The sequence below is a fragment of the Erithacus rubecula genome (genome assembly GCF_903797595.1).
Source record: "Erithacus rubecula genome assembly, chromosome: 22".
Classification (NCBI taxonomy): domain Eukaryota; kingdom Metazoa; phylum Chordata; class Aves; order Passeriformes; family Muscicapidae; genus Erithacus; species Erithacus rubecula.
The window spans coordinates 724,010-740,423 of record NC_136674.1 but is presented as its reverse complement, the minus strand read 5'-3'; the positions used below and the strand labels follow the sequence as shown (position 1 = coordinate 740,423).

General features: G+C 46.5%; 1 protein-coding gene across 4 annotated transcripts in view; it reads right to left on the bottom strand.

The window, feature by feature from the left end:
• Window positions 1-14,039, bottom strand: part of NF1 (neurofibromin 1) — a 74,887-nt gene extending 60,848 nt beyond the window's left edge. For 2 of the 4 annotated variants that reach the window (XM_079324654.1, XM_079324656.1), the window contains exons 1-9: window positions 13,805-14,039; window positions 7,705-7,848; window positions 6,448-6,531; window positions 4,697-4,887; window positions 2,049-2,155; window positions 1,748-1,815; window positions 1,426-1,501; window positions 763-920; window positions 49-222 (exon numbers count right to left, since the gene is read on the bottom strand). In XM_079324654.1, the coding sequence (XP_079180780.1) occupies window positions 49-222; window positions 763-920; window positions 1,426-1,501; window positions 1,748-1,815; window positions 2,049-2,155; window positions 4,697-4,887; window positions 6,448-6,531; window positions 7,705-7,848; window positions 13,805-13,864 (1,062 nt within the window). In that variant the 5' untranslated portion in view covers window positions 13,865-14,039. The remainder of the gene's footprint in view (window positions 1-48; window positions 223-762; window positions 921-1,425; window positions 1,502-1,747; window positions 1,816-2,048; window positions 2,156-4,696; window positions 4,888-6,447; window positions 6,532-7,704; window positions 7,849-13,804) is intronic. The other 2 variants (XM_079324655.1, XM_079324657.1) reach the window with 1 other exon arrangement.
• Between the last annotated feature and the right edge of the window lie 2,375 nt (window positions 14,040-16,414).

Sequence of the window (16,414 nt, the reverse complement as noted above, 5' to 3'; positions counted from 1 at the left end):
TCATTATTTCAAACTTCTTCACTGAAAATAGGAAACAAACATTCTTACCTTAAGATCTACTACCATGGACTGCACTAGCAGGAAAATGACAGAATTATCTTCCCAGTTGATGTAGGTAGATGCTTTGCACAGTTTAACACAAGCAATAGCAGCACTTTCAGTCAGCTGCCTGCTTCCACCATGTCCTGCCAGGGCCTTCCTGAGATTGTCCAGGAACAGTTTCTGCAGAATTCAAACCAGGGACAGTTACAACCAGACACCGTGATGGCACAAACCAACTGGGTGCAGCACTCTGAAGAAATCCTGTCATTGTTAAAGACATTCCCTTTGACTGGCCCAGGGCAATCAGAATGGCACAAGAGGTGGCTGCTCACTCTCAGCCCTGATGCTGCAGCCACACCAAAGCCAGCAGGTGCTGCAGGTGCTGCAGGTGTGCAGCTCAGAGTCCCCTGCAGACCCCAGCACCTCAGCACTGCCCTTTGCTGCAGGGGGAGGCAGAGCAAATCACAGCAGAGATTCACATCTCCAAGGAGATGGAAAAGTTCTGAAATAACATTGTTTGGGACATACTATCTCTATGAATTACTGACAGTAAAAGAACATATGTAAGGTGAGAACTTAAAAAGAGTGCATAAATTTACATATGGAATTGCAATGTGCTCTTTAAGGAAGAAAGACAAAATTAAACATCCTTGAAATACAGAATCAGCAAAACCAAGCACACTCTAAAAACCAGAGCCAGAATTCAGCTACTTCTCTTACCTTGTTCATTTTAGTTTCCTCCACCACATCCTTTGCTATGTCTTGGATTATCTCTGGACACAGGACCAGGAGGATGATCTGCAGTGGCCACACTGCTGCTTTACGTTTTGTGCTCTCAGCAAAGCCATCCACTAAATCAAACAACTTCTCAGCACAATCTGCATAAAACATAAGCCCAAGTTCAATACCAGTTTTAACTATGAAGAGGTAAAGAACAGGTATAAAAGAGCAGAGGGATAGTTCCACCTACACAGAAGGAAAGTTCTGGTTTGCACATTACTGACATGCTACTGGGGATCAAATGGTCTCAACCCAGTTAAAGACATGGTTTACCTGAAAATATAAATTCTCCTCTCTTTTCACTAGAGACAAGTAAAGGTGATGTTCTCTAAGTTTTTACCCTGTATCAAGATGAAAAATATACATTTAAAGAGTCTCCATCTTTTGGGGTTTATTTCTTTGTGTTGTGAAAATGAAACTCTTTTAAGAGGGGAGTCAGGAAAGAAGAGACAGGACCATACTCTTGCCTGCCCTGACAAAGGCTGACAGAAATTTGTTTATTTGCAGGCTGCACGAGGAGCAAAGAGGGCACAAAATGCAAGTGAATGTATTTGGGGATGTCTGAGGAACCAACCTTGAACACTGTCATGTGTTATGCCTTACCAGCCATGTCAGTCTGGGGGGTTTGGTACAGCTTTGTGAATTCATCAGGATAGTTTTCCACCCAGTTCCAAAATGCCTGAAGATAACAGAAAACACTATTACATTCCAGAGCTTCAAGATTTTTACTTAATTACACATTTAAACAAAAAGATTTTATTCTTAATTCTAATCACTCCAAATTTCTTGAAAAACAATTTTGCATAATTTGCAAAAACAATATTTGCATCAAAGGGAGGCAGTAATTTTTATTTTATAGTATATTACTGAACTGCAACTATTCCCAAATTAGAAGAAAATAAGCAATGAAGTATTGAACACTTACCTTCTCCAGACTGTTGATAACAGCTAACTGAGCTACTTTCTTAAGGGCTTTAAACTTGAACACAGTCTCTGTAAGGATAAGACATTCCTGCATTTAGAACAGCAACTTGTTCTAAAACCAACACAAAGCAATTTTCAAATGGATGTTTTAAGAGTATTTAACTATTTTTAAATACTTCAGTAACTACATGATTGTTTGGAATAAAACAAAACAATAAATCCAGATATATCAAGTGCACTGTGTCACTGCTGACTAACCAGATTCAAACAGAAATGTTTCAGAACACAGGCTCAGACCATACCTTGTAAGAGTCGCTTGAGTTTTGAACAATCCACACTGATGTACTGTAAAAGTTCAATATCATGAACATCAGCATTATCTTCTGAACAAACAGTCAGTTCCTGCAATCTAAAAATACACAAAGTAAAGAAACTTGTCCATCAGATCCTCTCAGATATGAACACACCTTTCAACATACATTTCAATAGCAGAGGAATGTTCCATCATCTCAGATAACATTTCCAGATTTAGAAAAAAAAGATCTTGCACGATTAAGACTTAATATTACAGTGTTGTGCCACCTTCATATTGAAAATGGAACTAGCAAACCAGTGGTGAGCATTACAAAGTGCCAGTACCTCTGTGGATTAAGTGTGCCCAAGATTTGCCTAAATCCTGTTTTCCACCCTCCTGTGGCAGGAACCTTGTCATCTTTTCAATTAACATCACAGTCATGGACTCTGACACCTTTAGGCTCCTGCTCCCTCAGCAGGTCCTGTCCCAGGTAAGATCTCAGAGCAGAGCAGGACTGATGGTACTGGATCACTGCAGGCAGCTACAACCACTCTGGGTGCATGTTTCTCTGGCCTGAGCACTCAGGATGAAGTTTAATCACAGCAGTTTAAACACAACAGCATCTTTTCACACTGGTGGCTCAGATGATTTACTCAGCATCTCCCAGACACCAGGCACTGATCACTACAGCATCTGTTCCCACAATCTCAGGACTGCCAGGGCTCCTTCCAAGGCTACAGATGTGTTTCAGACATGGAATGTGGTTTCTAGTACTAGACACAAAAGCAGTTCTTCATGTCTTCAGCGCCAGGGAAACTTAACAGCCCTCACTGGGAATGGGAAGGTCCCCACTGCTGTGCTTTTCATGCCAAAAATCCCCCAGCTGCTGTGCAAGGCCCAGAAATATGCCTGAACAGGAAACCCAGGTCAGGGATCAGCAGTGCTGACTGGCAGCAGGCTGACCCCTGTGGAGACCAGCAACAACTGGTCAAACATTTAACTGTTGCTGTACATCTGGCAGGGAGAGCAGGTTAGGGGAGAAGCACTCTGCTCCAAGGGATGCTCAGGGGGCTCTGGGGCAGGGGAACAAACCCTGTCACAGGCACACAAACACACACAGGTTCAGCAACCAGATACAAAGATTCTCCAAAAGTTTCAACTGAAAAATGCTTCCAATGAAAAGAGCAAAAGAAATTAGTTCCATTTCCATAAGCAACAAAACACAATCAAGCTACAGGGTAAGATCACATCCCCCATGCTAGCTGCCAAGTCTATGCTCTTGAAATAAAAGTTACTAAAGGCTCTATAATAACTTTGAAAATACTTTAAATTTCAAATTCATCATTTTAGACTGGTTTCTAAAATACAAACATTTTCCAAATATATAAATACACGAAGAAAATATAAATCTTTGTTTCAATTGAATTGGCTCACTCATTGCTATGTGATCATGTAAGGCTGCCCAAGCACCACTTCTAATAAATCAAGAATGATGTTGACTGTAACACTGTGTGACAAGAACTAAGCTACTTCAAGCATCTTTCAAAGAACATCAAAGTATTTCAGTAATAAAAAGCTTAGCACACCACTCTAGTGGATTGACAAATGCTGAAGCATCAGAAGGATCTGGAACAGAGCAAAAAGAGCAAAGAATAGATGGGAATTTTGGGCCTGTCTCCTTTCTTACTTAGAAAAGCAGAAAATCCAGTTATTTTTACAGTAAATGTGCTGTGAAACTCAAGTCAGTCAGAAGACAAATGGGTCTTTTCCAACAACTAACAAACAGCCCAGCTGTTTGCCCCCTTCAGGCATAAGAGAGATTTAACATAAAAGCTTCCTAGCAGGAAAACAACCATGGGGCTCCAACAGAGCTGTGGACAATCACCAATTTTCATTCTAAATTTTTAAGTAAATGGATACAACCATTAGCTTCAGCATCCTTTTTTTTTTTTTTTTTCCCCAAGACACCTTGCACCCACAAGAATTTGTTAACTTTTTTTGCTGCGTTATTTTCATTCACTATTTTCACTGGTACTTTTGAAAGCAGATTAAAAAACCAATAAATGCAGTCAGCAGTAACCCAGGACGGGGTTGAAATGGGTTCATTTAATAAACTGAAACCCAAGCAAAGCTGTGAAAGGCTGAGGATATTCCACTGGAAAACTACTCCATTAAAGAGCATGTGCTGTCCCTCCCAGTACAGCAGCACTGCAGTGGTCCCTCCCAGTACAGCAGCACTGCAGTGGTCCCTCCCAGCAGCAGTGCAGTACTGTCTCTCCCAGCAGCACTGCAGCGGTCCCTCCCAGCAGCACTGCAGTGGTCCCTCCCAGCAGCACTGCAGTGGTGTCTCTCCCAGCAGCACTGCAGTACTGTCCCTCCCAGCAGCACTGCAGCGGTCCCTCCCAGCAGCACTGCAGCGGTCCCTCCCAGCAGCACTGCAGCGGTCCCTCTCCCAGCAGCACTGCAGTGGTGTCTCTCCCAGCAGCACTGCAGTACTGTCCCTCCCAGCAGCACTGCAGTGGTCCCTCCCAGCAGCAGCACTGCAGTGCTGTCTCTCCCAGCAGCACTGCAGCGGTCCCTCCCAGCAGCACTGCAGAGGTCCCTCCCAGCAGCAGCAGCACTGCAGTGGTCCCTCCCAGCAGCAGCAGGCTGTACCTGGTGGAGATGCGGCTGAAGACGGCGTTGAAGTTGTTGCAGCTGAGGGAGAAGAGCACCCCCGAGGCGCAGCTGCGCAGCTCGGCCGCGTGCTGGTTGCCCTCGCGGTAGGAGTGCAGGAAGTGGCAGATCTCGGGCAGCAGCTGCTTCACCAGCATGGTCTCGTCCAGCCGCATCGTGTCCTTGGGTTGCTGCAAGCACACACAGGAGCTCAAAGCCCTGAGCTGGGCAGCAGCACCTGGAGCACTGGGCCTGCATCCTGCATCCCTTGGGCTCCTTCCCCACACTGCAGCTGATCCTGCAGCGCTCACTGATCACTCCCCCAGCACAGCACCACAGCAGCACACGCTTTGCTCTGTGTGCAGGACCAGGACAGCCCCGAGCCCCTCAGCTTCCCCGAGGGCTAAAGGGCAAAGCCCACCCTCACTCCCCTCTGGGTAGGGGCTTGGGGGCCATATTTTGACAGTGAGTATTTTATATTAAATAATGAACCAAGAAGAGGCGCTTCTCCCTCGCTCTTGCTGGGAATTGCTCTATACAAGTCAAAAATGGCCTAATTTCCCTGCAAAAGAAAAATCTAATTTTTGCCAGTTTGCACAGTGTGAGACATAAGGAAACTATTTACAAAAGAATTCAAAGTGAAACTTTGCTCTAGTAAGAGCAAGTTTTAACAGAAGGGTCAGCACTAAAGCTTTCTAAAATTCTACCAATGAATTTTCCATAGGGAATTGGGAAGTTTCAGAGACTCCCACTTAGTTGATCTGAGTCCTGTTGCCATGAGAACTTGATGAAACATTGAGCAAGAAATCCATCTGAAGATACCACAGAACACAACACCCTTTGTACGGAGCTTTGGCTCACTCTAATTTAACATATTCTGCCTCAAACTGCTTTCATTTGAAATGACAGAGCAAGAAACATTCAGCACAATTTTAGGCTATTTAAATATGATGATCTATCAGGAAAACCACTGTTTCAAACATTATGCATAGAAGGAGTATTTAAAAATAAGTAAATTCTGAAGCTTAAATCCTGATTTTTTGACTCAAACTGCTTTTATGACTCAATGCACCAAAGACTAAAAGTGCCAAAAAGAGGTGCTTTCCTCAGCTGTAAGCCTGGAAACTGAGTACAGATTAAAAATAAAATCCCGTTTTTGTTAAAAGAATAAACCACTGCAAATGTGGCTCCTGGGAAGTCTGGCTTTGCAGTTCCAGCTCAGCACAGAGCTGCACATCCAGAGGGAGCAGCACACTGCCCCAGCAGCTCTGACTGCAAACATCAGCCTGGGCTCCCACTGGAGATCTGGACATGGTTAACTAATGTAATCTAGGAAACACCTGCAGAAATCATCTCCAGAGCAGTGGCAGCAAAGTTTCTGCTCCATATAAAAGCACATGGAAAATTACTTCAACAAATGAAAGTTTTAAGACATTTAAAGAAAACTCAGCACTGTACCCAGAGAACTTAGCAGCACAAAATGAAACATTTGTACTGAATTCTATCCTACTTTTAACATGAAAAAAGATCATTAATTTTAGACAATAAAAAGCACCCTCCAAATTATTAATGCATAAATTACATCAACTTGCATTTATAGGAAGCTTTAGTATTTTTAAATGGCATTAATCCTACTTTGCTCTAAATTTGATGAGTTTTTAGTACCAGTACCAACAGATACACAAGCATTTGACCTGCATTCTCCAGCCCATTGGATTACAAGTTAGACTTACTTATGCAAGCCTACTCACCCCTGCCAGACATTTTTCCAGTGTATCCAAGATAATCAGCTGAGATAGATATAAATTCTTTTCAGCAGTTTCTCCAAATATTCTCTAGAAGTAGAAAGGATATGGATTCATCTGAGACAGGGATATTTGACTTGTAATGCATGAAAGTGAAGCAGCAAAGTGGCACAGTAAATTATGGCTCCATCACTGCTCTGGTTTGGAGTTCAGACATGGAACCAGCAAAAATCAGATTAATACAGGAATTAAAACCTTATCACTAAAGAAATATCTTTGTGCAGTCTGCAAAGGCAAATGCAGTAAGGAACACACAGCCCCTGCAAAGTAAGGCTGGAGGTGCCCTGCAGCCCTGACCTCCCCCAGGCCCAGCAGCAGCTGAGATTTCCTGAAACCAAGAGTGTTATCACTGTCTCTTCTTTGCTGCAGCTACAGAAATCCTTCCCAATTACTGCTGATTCCCACTGAAGCTGACACGTGACAAACATTCAGACCTGCTCCTCAGGGCAAGTGCTGGAGTTTTAACTGACACTTTTAGCTAGGTCCTTCCTCTCTAAATCTGTGTATCACACACACAAACTTCTTGTAACTGCACAGTTTTCTCATTTATCAGCCAATCATCTTGCACATCAATATGTTCCCTCATGCCTGTAGAGTTTAATTAAAATAAATTCTCTCTCCAAAGGGATTACAGGTAGCTTTAAGCAGCCTAAAATCCCCAGCAGCAGGGCAGCCTATTTTCTCATTTTATCAGTCCTCTGCAGTCCCAGCAGATGCACAACCCTGTAAAACTGACAGCCAAGGGCTCACTCCAAAGAATGTCTCTAAAGAAAAAAAAAAAAATACAAAGTACTGCCAGGGCCTGGCCATTCTGTTACCTGTTTGGGGAGATTCCAAATGATCCCAAATTACGTGGATTTAAAATTCAATTAACTAAACTTTTCTCATTACAAAGGTTCTGATTGAAACTCATCTGGTTGTTACAAAATACATCTATTTTATATACACAGACACACAGTAAAACACACAAGGAGTCTGGAAAATTCAAACAGCCTGAGTTTAAAATCCTCTCCCTGCCCCAAAATCCCAATGCCTTTCTGTGGAACTGATGATGCTGATGGCGAACTTCAGAACAGAAAATAAGTAAGTGTAAAAGGCAAGCAACAATTTGACCAAATTTCAAGTAATTCTCTGCAGATTGTACAATGCAAATAAATAACTATTTGGAAAAAATCACCAAAAAATGCAAAATTGGAAACTTACCATGTTATTAACATTTTTTAAGATATTGGTGAGACCACTGATGACCAGGGAAAACTTGTACTTGGAAATGTTGATAAGACATTCCTTGTTGTGCTCCGTGCTGACTTTGGTGTGGGTATTCTGCTGGCAAGCCTTTATTGGAAGCTACAAGAGAGAACTGTTATAAGCTTTTTCACATTGAAATTTACAGCTTTAAAGATGGGTCAAAAACTCATGGCAGCACAAACTACCTTGAAAAACATTCTACAAGAGACAACAGCAAATGCTGTTTTATTATCTCATCTTCTCCACACTCATCTTCCCATTAATTATCTATAAAACAAAGTGCTGAAGTTCACCTGTTCCTTGTTCTGAACTGAAACTAAACCTCTATTTTGTGATAATTTTTCTACAACCTGATTGTCAAAGCAATGAAAAGGAGCAGAAAAACATAAGACAGAATTCCAAGAAAAGATTCTTTATTTTTAAAATGGGCTTATTGAAGATCAAAAGTCTTTCAAGGCCAATACCTGCAGGAAAAAATGCATGTTGGGAGCTGAGGGAAGAAAAGACCAGCAGCTCCCAGAGCTGGAGGCAGCTTGTTGCTGTGTGTCCCTGCTCTGGGACTGCCCTGCAGCCCCCCAGGGATGGGGGACTCTGGGGCTCCCCCACAAACACCCCCAGGGATGGGGATCTCTGGGGCTCCCCCACAAACACCCCCAGGGATGGGGGACTCTGGGGCTCCCCCACAAACACCCCCAGGGATGGGGGACTCTGGGGCTCCCCCACAAACACCCCCAGGGATGGGGGACTCTGGGGCTCCCCCACAAACACCCCCAGGGATGGGGATCTCTGGGGCTCCCCCACAAACACCCCCAGGGATGAATTCCAGCCTCAAACACACCTGGAGCACCTGTGAGCCCCACCTTACCTGTCCCTGCCCAACACCCAGTTGAAACCAGACTGCAATGCACCTTTTCCCAGAAGGAGAGGATGCAGAGTGCCTGCACAGCCCTGCACTGCTGTGCAACACTGGGCACTTTGTCCCCTGCTGTACCCAAATTCTTCAGGGGTCACAATGCAGGCACTTCCCAGGCACACACCCACTGCCCCTGCTGCTCACAGCTGCCACTGCTGGGACTCCACTCTTCACAAGCAATGTTTCACTCACCATTTATACTTTTTAAAAGCAAATATAGGAACATTTATTCCATTTGCATTTGAAAGTGTGGAATTGGAACTCCCTACCCATAGGAGCTTCAATTGCTACTACAAGCTCCCGTGGGGCCATGCAGCTCCCTGCCCCTCCAGTCTGTGGCTCCCTGGCACTTTAGGCTGCACTCAGTGCTTTACAGCAGCACCAGTCTGCTCATCTTAGCCCTGCAAAAGCAGAATAAACTGCATTTATGACTCAAGCTTTGTTTTCACTGTCAGATGTTATTTTTACAATACATTTTTGGAAGTCATTGGTGGATGATAGATACATTTAATTTTAAATTTCACTATTGCTAGTACTTTTTATTTGAATTTTCAAGTATCTGTGCTGACAGCAGCAGCAAAGCTCCATACCACTGAGTGCTAGAACACTTGAGAAGAGCCTCTCAAAGAAACTGTGTCATAGATCTAGTTCTGTGTGCTCCCATGCCAGAGAAACATCACATTACACACTTCTGGAGCTTCCTGCCACAACAGCCACTACAACAAGGTCACCTAGAAGTAAAACTGCTTTTTATACTACCATTTAAAATAAGAAGCCATACAAAAAGGAAATATTAGCACTGTTATTTTGGGGTTTTTTTATTTCTCAGCTATTTTCTTTGTGCACTCTGACACGCTGGAACATTTTATTTCCCCTTGCATGCAGTGCCAGTGCTGAGTGACTAAAGAGAATCTACTTTACTTCTCCACAATTACCCATTAATCTAAACATTGGGGGGGAAAAAAAGCTGAAACATTACTTCCATTGGCTTTGATATTATTTTACAAAAGAGAAATACTGACAAATGGCTTCCTGTAGAGCTATTTGAATTAGAAACAAAAATTAGAGCACAAAGCTTAAATATAAAACTGGGGTTCAGAGTGCACACATGGCCTGCTGTGAGCTGCCCCAGTGCAGCACTGACAGAGCAGGGCTCAGCTGCACTGGGCACTCCCAGGTGGGCTCACAGCCCCTGAGCCCAGTGCAGCCTGGCTGCTCCTTCTGGCCTAAAGGAGCCACAGAGGACAGGCAGCACTGGCATCTGGGGCCCAATTCTGCCTTGGCTCATGTACTGGGCAAAGACAAAATAGGTACATGATATCTGGAACATTTACAGCTACTGAACTGTAGACCTTTGAGAAGGAGAAAGAAAGAAAGATTTACTGTGTTTGGGGTTTTTTTACTTTAATCCAAAAACATTCAGTTTAAGGAATTCTGCCTTGGTCATAGACACTAATTATTTATAAAAATGGGTGTTTTATCATGCCTGTGAGGTGATTACTACCTGTTTCAGGTATTCTCTAATCTGATGCAAGAAGGTCCAACCTTTTGTTAAATGAACATGGACACTGGTTTGGAGCTACCACCACTGCCAGGCCTGAGTGTCTGTAAGTTGTGCAAAAAAGAAAAGCTACACTGAGCCAAAGTGTAATTAATGAACAGAAAGTTAAATCATCTCTATTTATCCTGTACTTAATAGCCTGGAGAAACACACAACATCTGGGAAAAAGTCCCTAGTGCTGTCCTGAACAGCCCCAAAATCCACCTCAGTTGATCCTTTCAAACAGATTCTAGGAGCTTTTCACGAGACCCAAAGACACACACGTACTGGTGACAGAAATCCCCACAGAACTGGCCCACCTCAGCATCAGCATCGGTTTAAATGAGGAGAAATCCCTCAAAATCAACAGGCACCTCCCTCCCCTCCAGGAACACCCATCTGTTAAAGAGGCACTGTCCTGAAAAGAGCCTCACAGCTCAGCCTTCCCAAGAACACACAACTTCCCAAAGATTTCATACAGGCTGCTCTAAAAAGAAAGCACTGTCAGGAGGTGAGCTGGAGTTGGTGCTGTGAGCAAACATGTATTTATTTAGATCCTGCCAACACAAACACTGTGTCAGGTGAGGAAGGCCCTGGATCACCTGGGCACTGCCACTGCAGCCAGGGGACACCTGTGGCCCAGCTCAGCTGCAAAGCCACTGCCCAAACCCCGAGAGGCACCACAGCAGTGACTGCAGCTTGTGCCACGGGGAAGGTGAGGCAGCACAGCCTGTCCTGCAGGGCAGGGCTGAGCCCTCCCCAGCCCCCTGAGGAAATGTGCCCCACACAGCACTGGGACAGGAGCTGCACCCTCTGCCAGCCTGGGGGCACAGCAACGTTCCTGGGGGGCACAGCCAGCACAACACAGCAAACCCCAGTGCATCCCACTGCCAGCAGTCATTTCCTAACAAGCCACGAGGAAAAACAGAGCTGGCACCTGCAACCACTGCTTCTGCAGCTCTCTGATTCTGCACAGATTTCAAACACTGTGGAGTAAAATCAACAGCACGAGGGAGCATTTGCTGTAATTTAATACCTTTTAATTAAAGGGAGAATAGAGCATTACTACTGACTTCCAGTTTTCATACACTTTCTTAACTGAGAGCCTCACACCTCATGAACTGCAAATGGCAAGTCCAAAATCCACATAACAAAAGTCTTCTTTCTTTAAAGCGTATCAGAATCACAGGATCATTAATGTTGGAAAAGACCTCTGAGATCCAACCTGGGACTGATCCCACCTTGTCACTAGCACAGAGCACTGAGTGCCACCTCCAGTCATCCCTTGGACACTCTCAGGATGGGCACTTTACCACAACAACCACTTACATGGCCACAAGTTTATAAAGGATTCATACTTTTTATTACATCTGGTGGTTTTAAACCAATCTAGATGTAAATGGTTTGGGCAGTCAGACTCCTCCAACTATGCTCACAACTGTTCCAGTGCTGTGCCAGCCTTCCTGTGATTTCACACTGTAACTCACTTAAAGCACTATGAAGATACAACACATAAAACTGGAAGTGAACATTTCCATAGGAAAAAGAGAATTTTATTTTCCAAAGACTATGTCTGAAATCACAGCGATGCCACAAATTTCCAGGCTCTTAGTGCTACTGCAGTCTAATTTTATCCTACTCACCTCAAGTTTTGAAAAATACAATAACTAGTACTACATGCAGGACTGGGAGGAGCTCCAGGGATTTATTCTGTGAGCCAGGCACTGGTTAATTCACAAAACTCTGCTTGCCAGTCACTCCAGGCCCACAGAACTGTACACACAAAAGCAGATTTTGGTTAAAGCAGCATTTATAACAACAAACAAGAGCAGACCAGAGCAGACTGGCTTGCCCTGATTTCCCCTGTTTTCAATACCAATTAGCTTTCTCTCAGCTTGCTGTTTCATCTTACCTAAAATTAATTCAAGCACTCAGCAAATGAATGAAAAGCCTGCCTACATCTGTAAATTTGGAGGAAAGATGGGTACACCTTCCTTCTTTGCAAAGGAAGGAAGAAACCCTGGAAAAGTTTGTCTTCCCCTGTGCAGAAAAACCACAACACAAGAGACCTGGGCTGCCCTTCTCCCCCTGCTCACTGAAACACTCTGACATGCCAAGCAGAGGCTCCTGAGTGAAGCCAGAGCTCCTGCATTAGGCACACACAGGATGCAAACCCTCACAGCTGCATCAACCCACTGAAACAACCTGCACATATTCAGTGTATTTTGAGACCATGACTGTGACTGACAATGATGTACATGATCAACACTGAAACTTCACTATTTCAGCATCTCAAGAATCACAACAGCTTCCTTCCTATCCAGAGAGGACTCTCTCCTACACCTATCCATAATCACACCATAAAAAGTACAGAAAAATAATTCTGTTCTAAGAAGTTTGTAACTCCTAACAGATGCTGGCAAGGCCAATTCCACAACATACACCACAAAGAAGAGGAGAAAGCCAAGGACCTTTTAACACCAGTACATCAAGAAATATTTTCTTGCATTATTAGAAGCATAATCAATCCTGTATTTTCTAAGCTTATGGGAAAAAATGACCCATGACTCAAGGGAGAGAATAGGGTAACTATGCAAATACATCTATAATGTATTGCAAAAATCCGCCTCGTTATAATGTCAAAAGACAAAGTTTGATATTCTCCACTTCAAAATAAACTTGATATAAATGTAAAAAGAAACAGTTTATTTTCCCTGTGCCAGGCCCCGTGCTCCTGCAGGGAGCTGAAGCCCAGCAGCACTGAGGGGCAGATGCAGCACAGGAACAGGGCTCAGCCTGGAGAATCAGCTCCACGTTCCTGGTGGATTCACAGCAAGCAGGGTCTCACAGAGCTGGGCCTCCTGTGCCACAGAGGCTGCACTCAGTGGGGCAAAATGGGCCAGACAACACAGCAACTGATCCCTGAGCCCCAGGGAGGGAAAGCACCTTGTTGGGAGTAGGGATGGAGTGTGAGCACTGAGCTTAGCCCCACTGAGAGTCACCCACCTAATAATCCCAGTAAGCAGTTCCTGCTGGTGGATCAGAGAAATATAAAGTCTAAAGCCAACAAATCCCTGTTCCTTCCATTCAGAAAATCCTTCTCCAAACTACTAGCGCTGACTTTCGCAGAGAGATGCAAATACCCATCACTGCAACAGAAGCCCGTGGCCCCTCGTCAGGCCCCGAGCCGCGCTCGGCACCGCCGCTGCACCGGGGCACGGCCGGCACCGCTGCGGCGCCTCCAGCCCCCTCCCGCTCTGCGCGATGGAAGCCAGACGATGCAGAGCGAGGACGCCAGTCTCACAGCAATGCCCGCGGACAGCAGAGCCGCGCTGGGAGGCGGGGGCCGGGCCCCTCCCGGCGGCACAAGGACGGCCCGGGAGCGGCGGGACCCGCGCGGGCTGCGGGCTGCGGGGCAGCGCCGGCCCCGCCCCGGGCCCGCCCGGCACAAAGGGCGCGGGGCCCGGGCCTCGGCCCCGCACGGGCGGCAGCAGCGGCGCTGCCGCGGCCGCCCCCGCCCGGGCAGCGGGGCCGCTGCCCCCGCCGCGCTCCCCGGCCCTCCCCGCGGCCCGGCCAGGGGCACGCGGCGCCGCCCCCGTTACCTGCTCGTCAAAGCGGTTCACCACGGCCTGCACCCACTCCACGGGCTTGTGCGCCGCCATGTCCCGCCGCCGCCCGCCCGGGGAGCGCCGGCAGCGCGCGGGCGGTGTCGGTGTCGCGGGCCCTCAGCGCGCGGGGCCCGCCATGACACCTCACCGGAAGCGGGAGCGCGCGCCGCCCCCGCCGCCGCGCCCGCCGCGCCAGGGGCACACCGAGCCCCGCAGTGCGCCTGCGCGCCGCCCCCGCCCGCGCGCTCCTGCGCAGCGCCTGCGCCGGGAGGAACCGGGCGGAGCGGGGCGGGGCCGGCGGGGGCGGGGTCTGCGGGAGGAGCCTGGCGGGGCGGGGCCGCTGTGGGCGGGGTTTGACAGGGCGGGGCAGGAACGCCCTTGCCCGCGCTCCGCCGGCCGGACCGGCGCTCCCCGCCCTCCGGAGCACAGCGGCTCCGTCCTCCCGAGCAGTCACCCGCCGCTGCCGCCGCCCCGCTGCCCGGGTGTCCCTCCTGCCCACCCCGCGGGCCCGCAGCCCCTCCCGGACCAGCTCCGCTCTGCGGATCCGAGCGCGGCACCTTCGTCCCCAGCCTGGTCACACCAGCCCCAGCCGACTGTTTACTCAGTGACTCAGAAAAGTAGGATACACACAAATAAACATCCACTTCCACTTTCCTTCTTGGGAATGTTAATTTGTTTTCCTTCTGGGTAGACAGAAGCGCAAAATAATGCTCTTTTATACTAGAGTCACGTTGAAATTCTGGTGATATAAATAAAGACGCAGCTTGAGGTGAGGGCTCTGGAACAGTGGATTCAAATTTGGCAGAAGAACTAGAGAATCAAACGGAATTTCTGTCCCCCACTCAGTCAGGGCCTTGATGTGACTCAGAGACGCTTGCTGTTATCACAGCACATAGGAATTATTACCAGCAACAGCAATATCAAATTTATCCTGAGTTAACTTTTCTTGTAAATAATGAGTAATAAAAATCCTGTAATTTGGATTTACAGGACAAACAGTTCCATTGCATTCTAGCATCAAGTCCAGGAACTTGGGTGACAGCAAATTTTTGAAGAGCAGATGTTTTATAAAAAGACAAAAATTAATTGCAAATATTTAATTAAAAAAAAAAAAAACCCAGTTAGTTGTTTGAAGCATAAGGCTTTGTCACGGGGAGTGCAAAGGCAGAGAACACAAAACACCAACAGCAAATGCACAGAGATGAACACAAAACACCCACGGGTTCAGTGGAGCAGAGCCCTTGCCCAGGATGGTTTCCTAATTCCCAATTAAACCCGAGGGCTGGCTCTGCCTGCTGGAGGCAGAATTGACCCCCCTGGGCCCCTCTTGTCACGTCTCCTCCAACTGTTTATGTATTTGACCCTCGGTGTCCCACAGCAGACAGGCAGGAATAATCTCCACTGAAGGCAATCCAGCCACAATCTTCACAGGGATCTCTGCGTTCTGCCAAAATCTAAACAATAATAATTCATGTGGGGGCAGGAAAGGGCTTCAGCTGACTGATATGGTTGTGAAAAACATGTCCCAAAATGCCAGAAAGAAATCAGGGTGATATGATTAGATCAGAGAGAAGCATCCTGGGAACTCCTGACTGAGGTAGAAAGGGACAGGCTATTTCTTTTTTCAAAATGTACTAAACAAAACAAACAGTGCTTCTTCCTGCTTCTGGCAGTGTTTTTCCCAAAGCAAATCTGTTCCCTAAAAGCAAACACCATTTGCTGTAGTACTCCCAGATTTCAGACACAGGGGTTGAATGATGATGTTGGAAATTCTCATAGTGTTCCCCTAAACTCTTTGAAAAATGTCAGCCAGTACTTAGACTGGAGACCCATCCTCCCACTGCTGTTCCCAAAGCCCCCACAATATCTCTCCTACTGATTTTTGTGCCAGACCCTGCCTGTGACAGGACAGTCTGTAACAGCCAGCTGGGTATTGCTGGAGAATAAACCACTCCAAGTTCCCCAGCTCCTGATAACTTGGAGTGGTGGCACCATTTCTTCAGCAGCTCTTGCCAACCTCCTGCTTGTGGGTTTTTAAGGACACTTTAGCAAGAGCTTTTTTATGCACTTCCTTAAGCTTCTCTGAAAACTAAAATAAGGAATTGCAGCCTAAGGCATCCACAGAGTGTTGTCAGGTTTTGGTGTGAATGCCAATGACTTTTCTTCACTAAAAATTTCCCATTGTGGCTGTCAAAGTAGCACTGGTGGTAGGAGTCCCATGGCACAGGGAAGTCCCTGCCATTCTCTATTCCCTCTCAGCAGAGGTTTAGAGCCTGAACAGCCAAGCCATAAAGTGTGAATTGGAAATTTATCTCTGTGGGAAGAGTCCCCCTCGTGAAATTTCCAGCCACGGATGTTTCCAATCCAGCCAAAAATGCCCCTTGAATCACTTCCTTGGAGGTATTCTGGCACTTCTGCTTTTTGCCTGAGTCAGAGGAAGAGGAGGCAGATGAGAAGGTCGAGGCATACACAGGAAACCTGGCCAGGTCTCCAGGAAAACCCCCGGGAATTCTCAGCTTTGTCCTTGCTGGGAGTGAAGGTGCTGATCCTGTGTCATAGACACAATCAGCAAACAGCCACACCTCCAACAATGTCCCCTTCAAA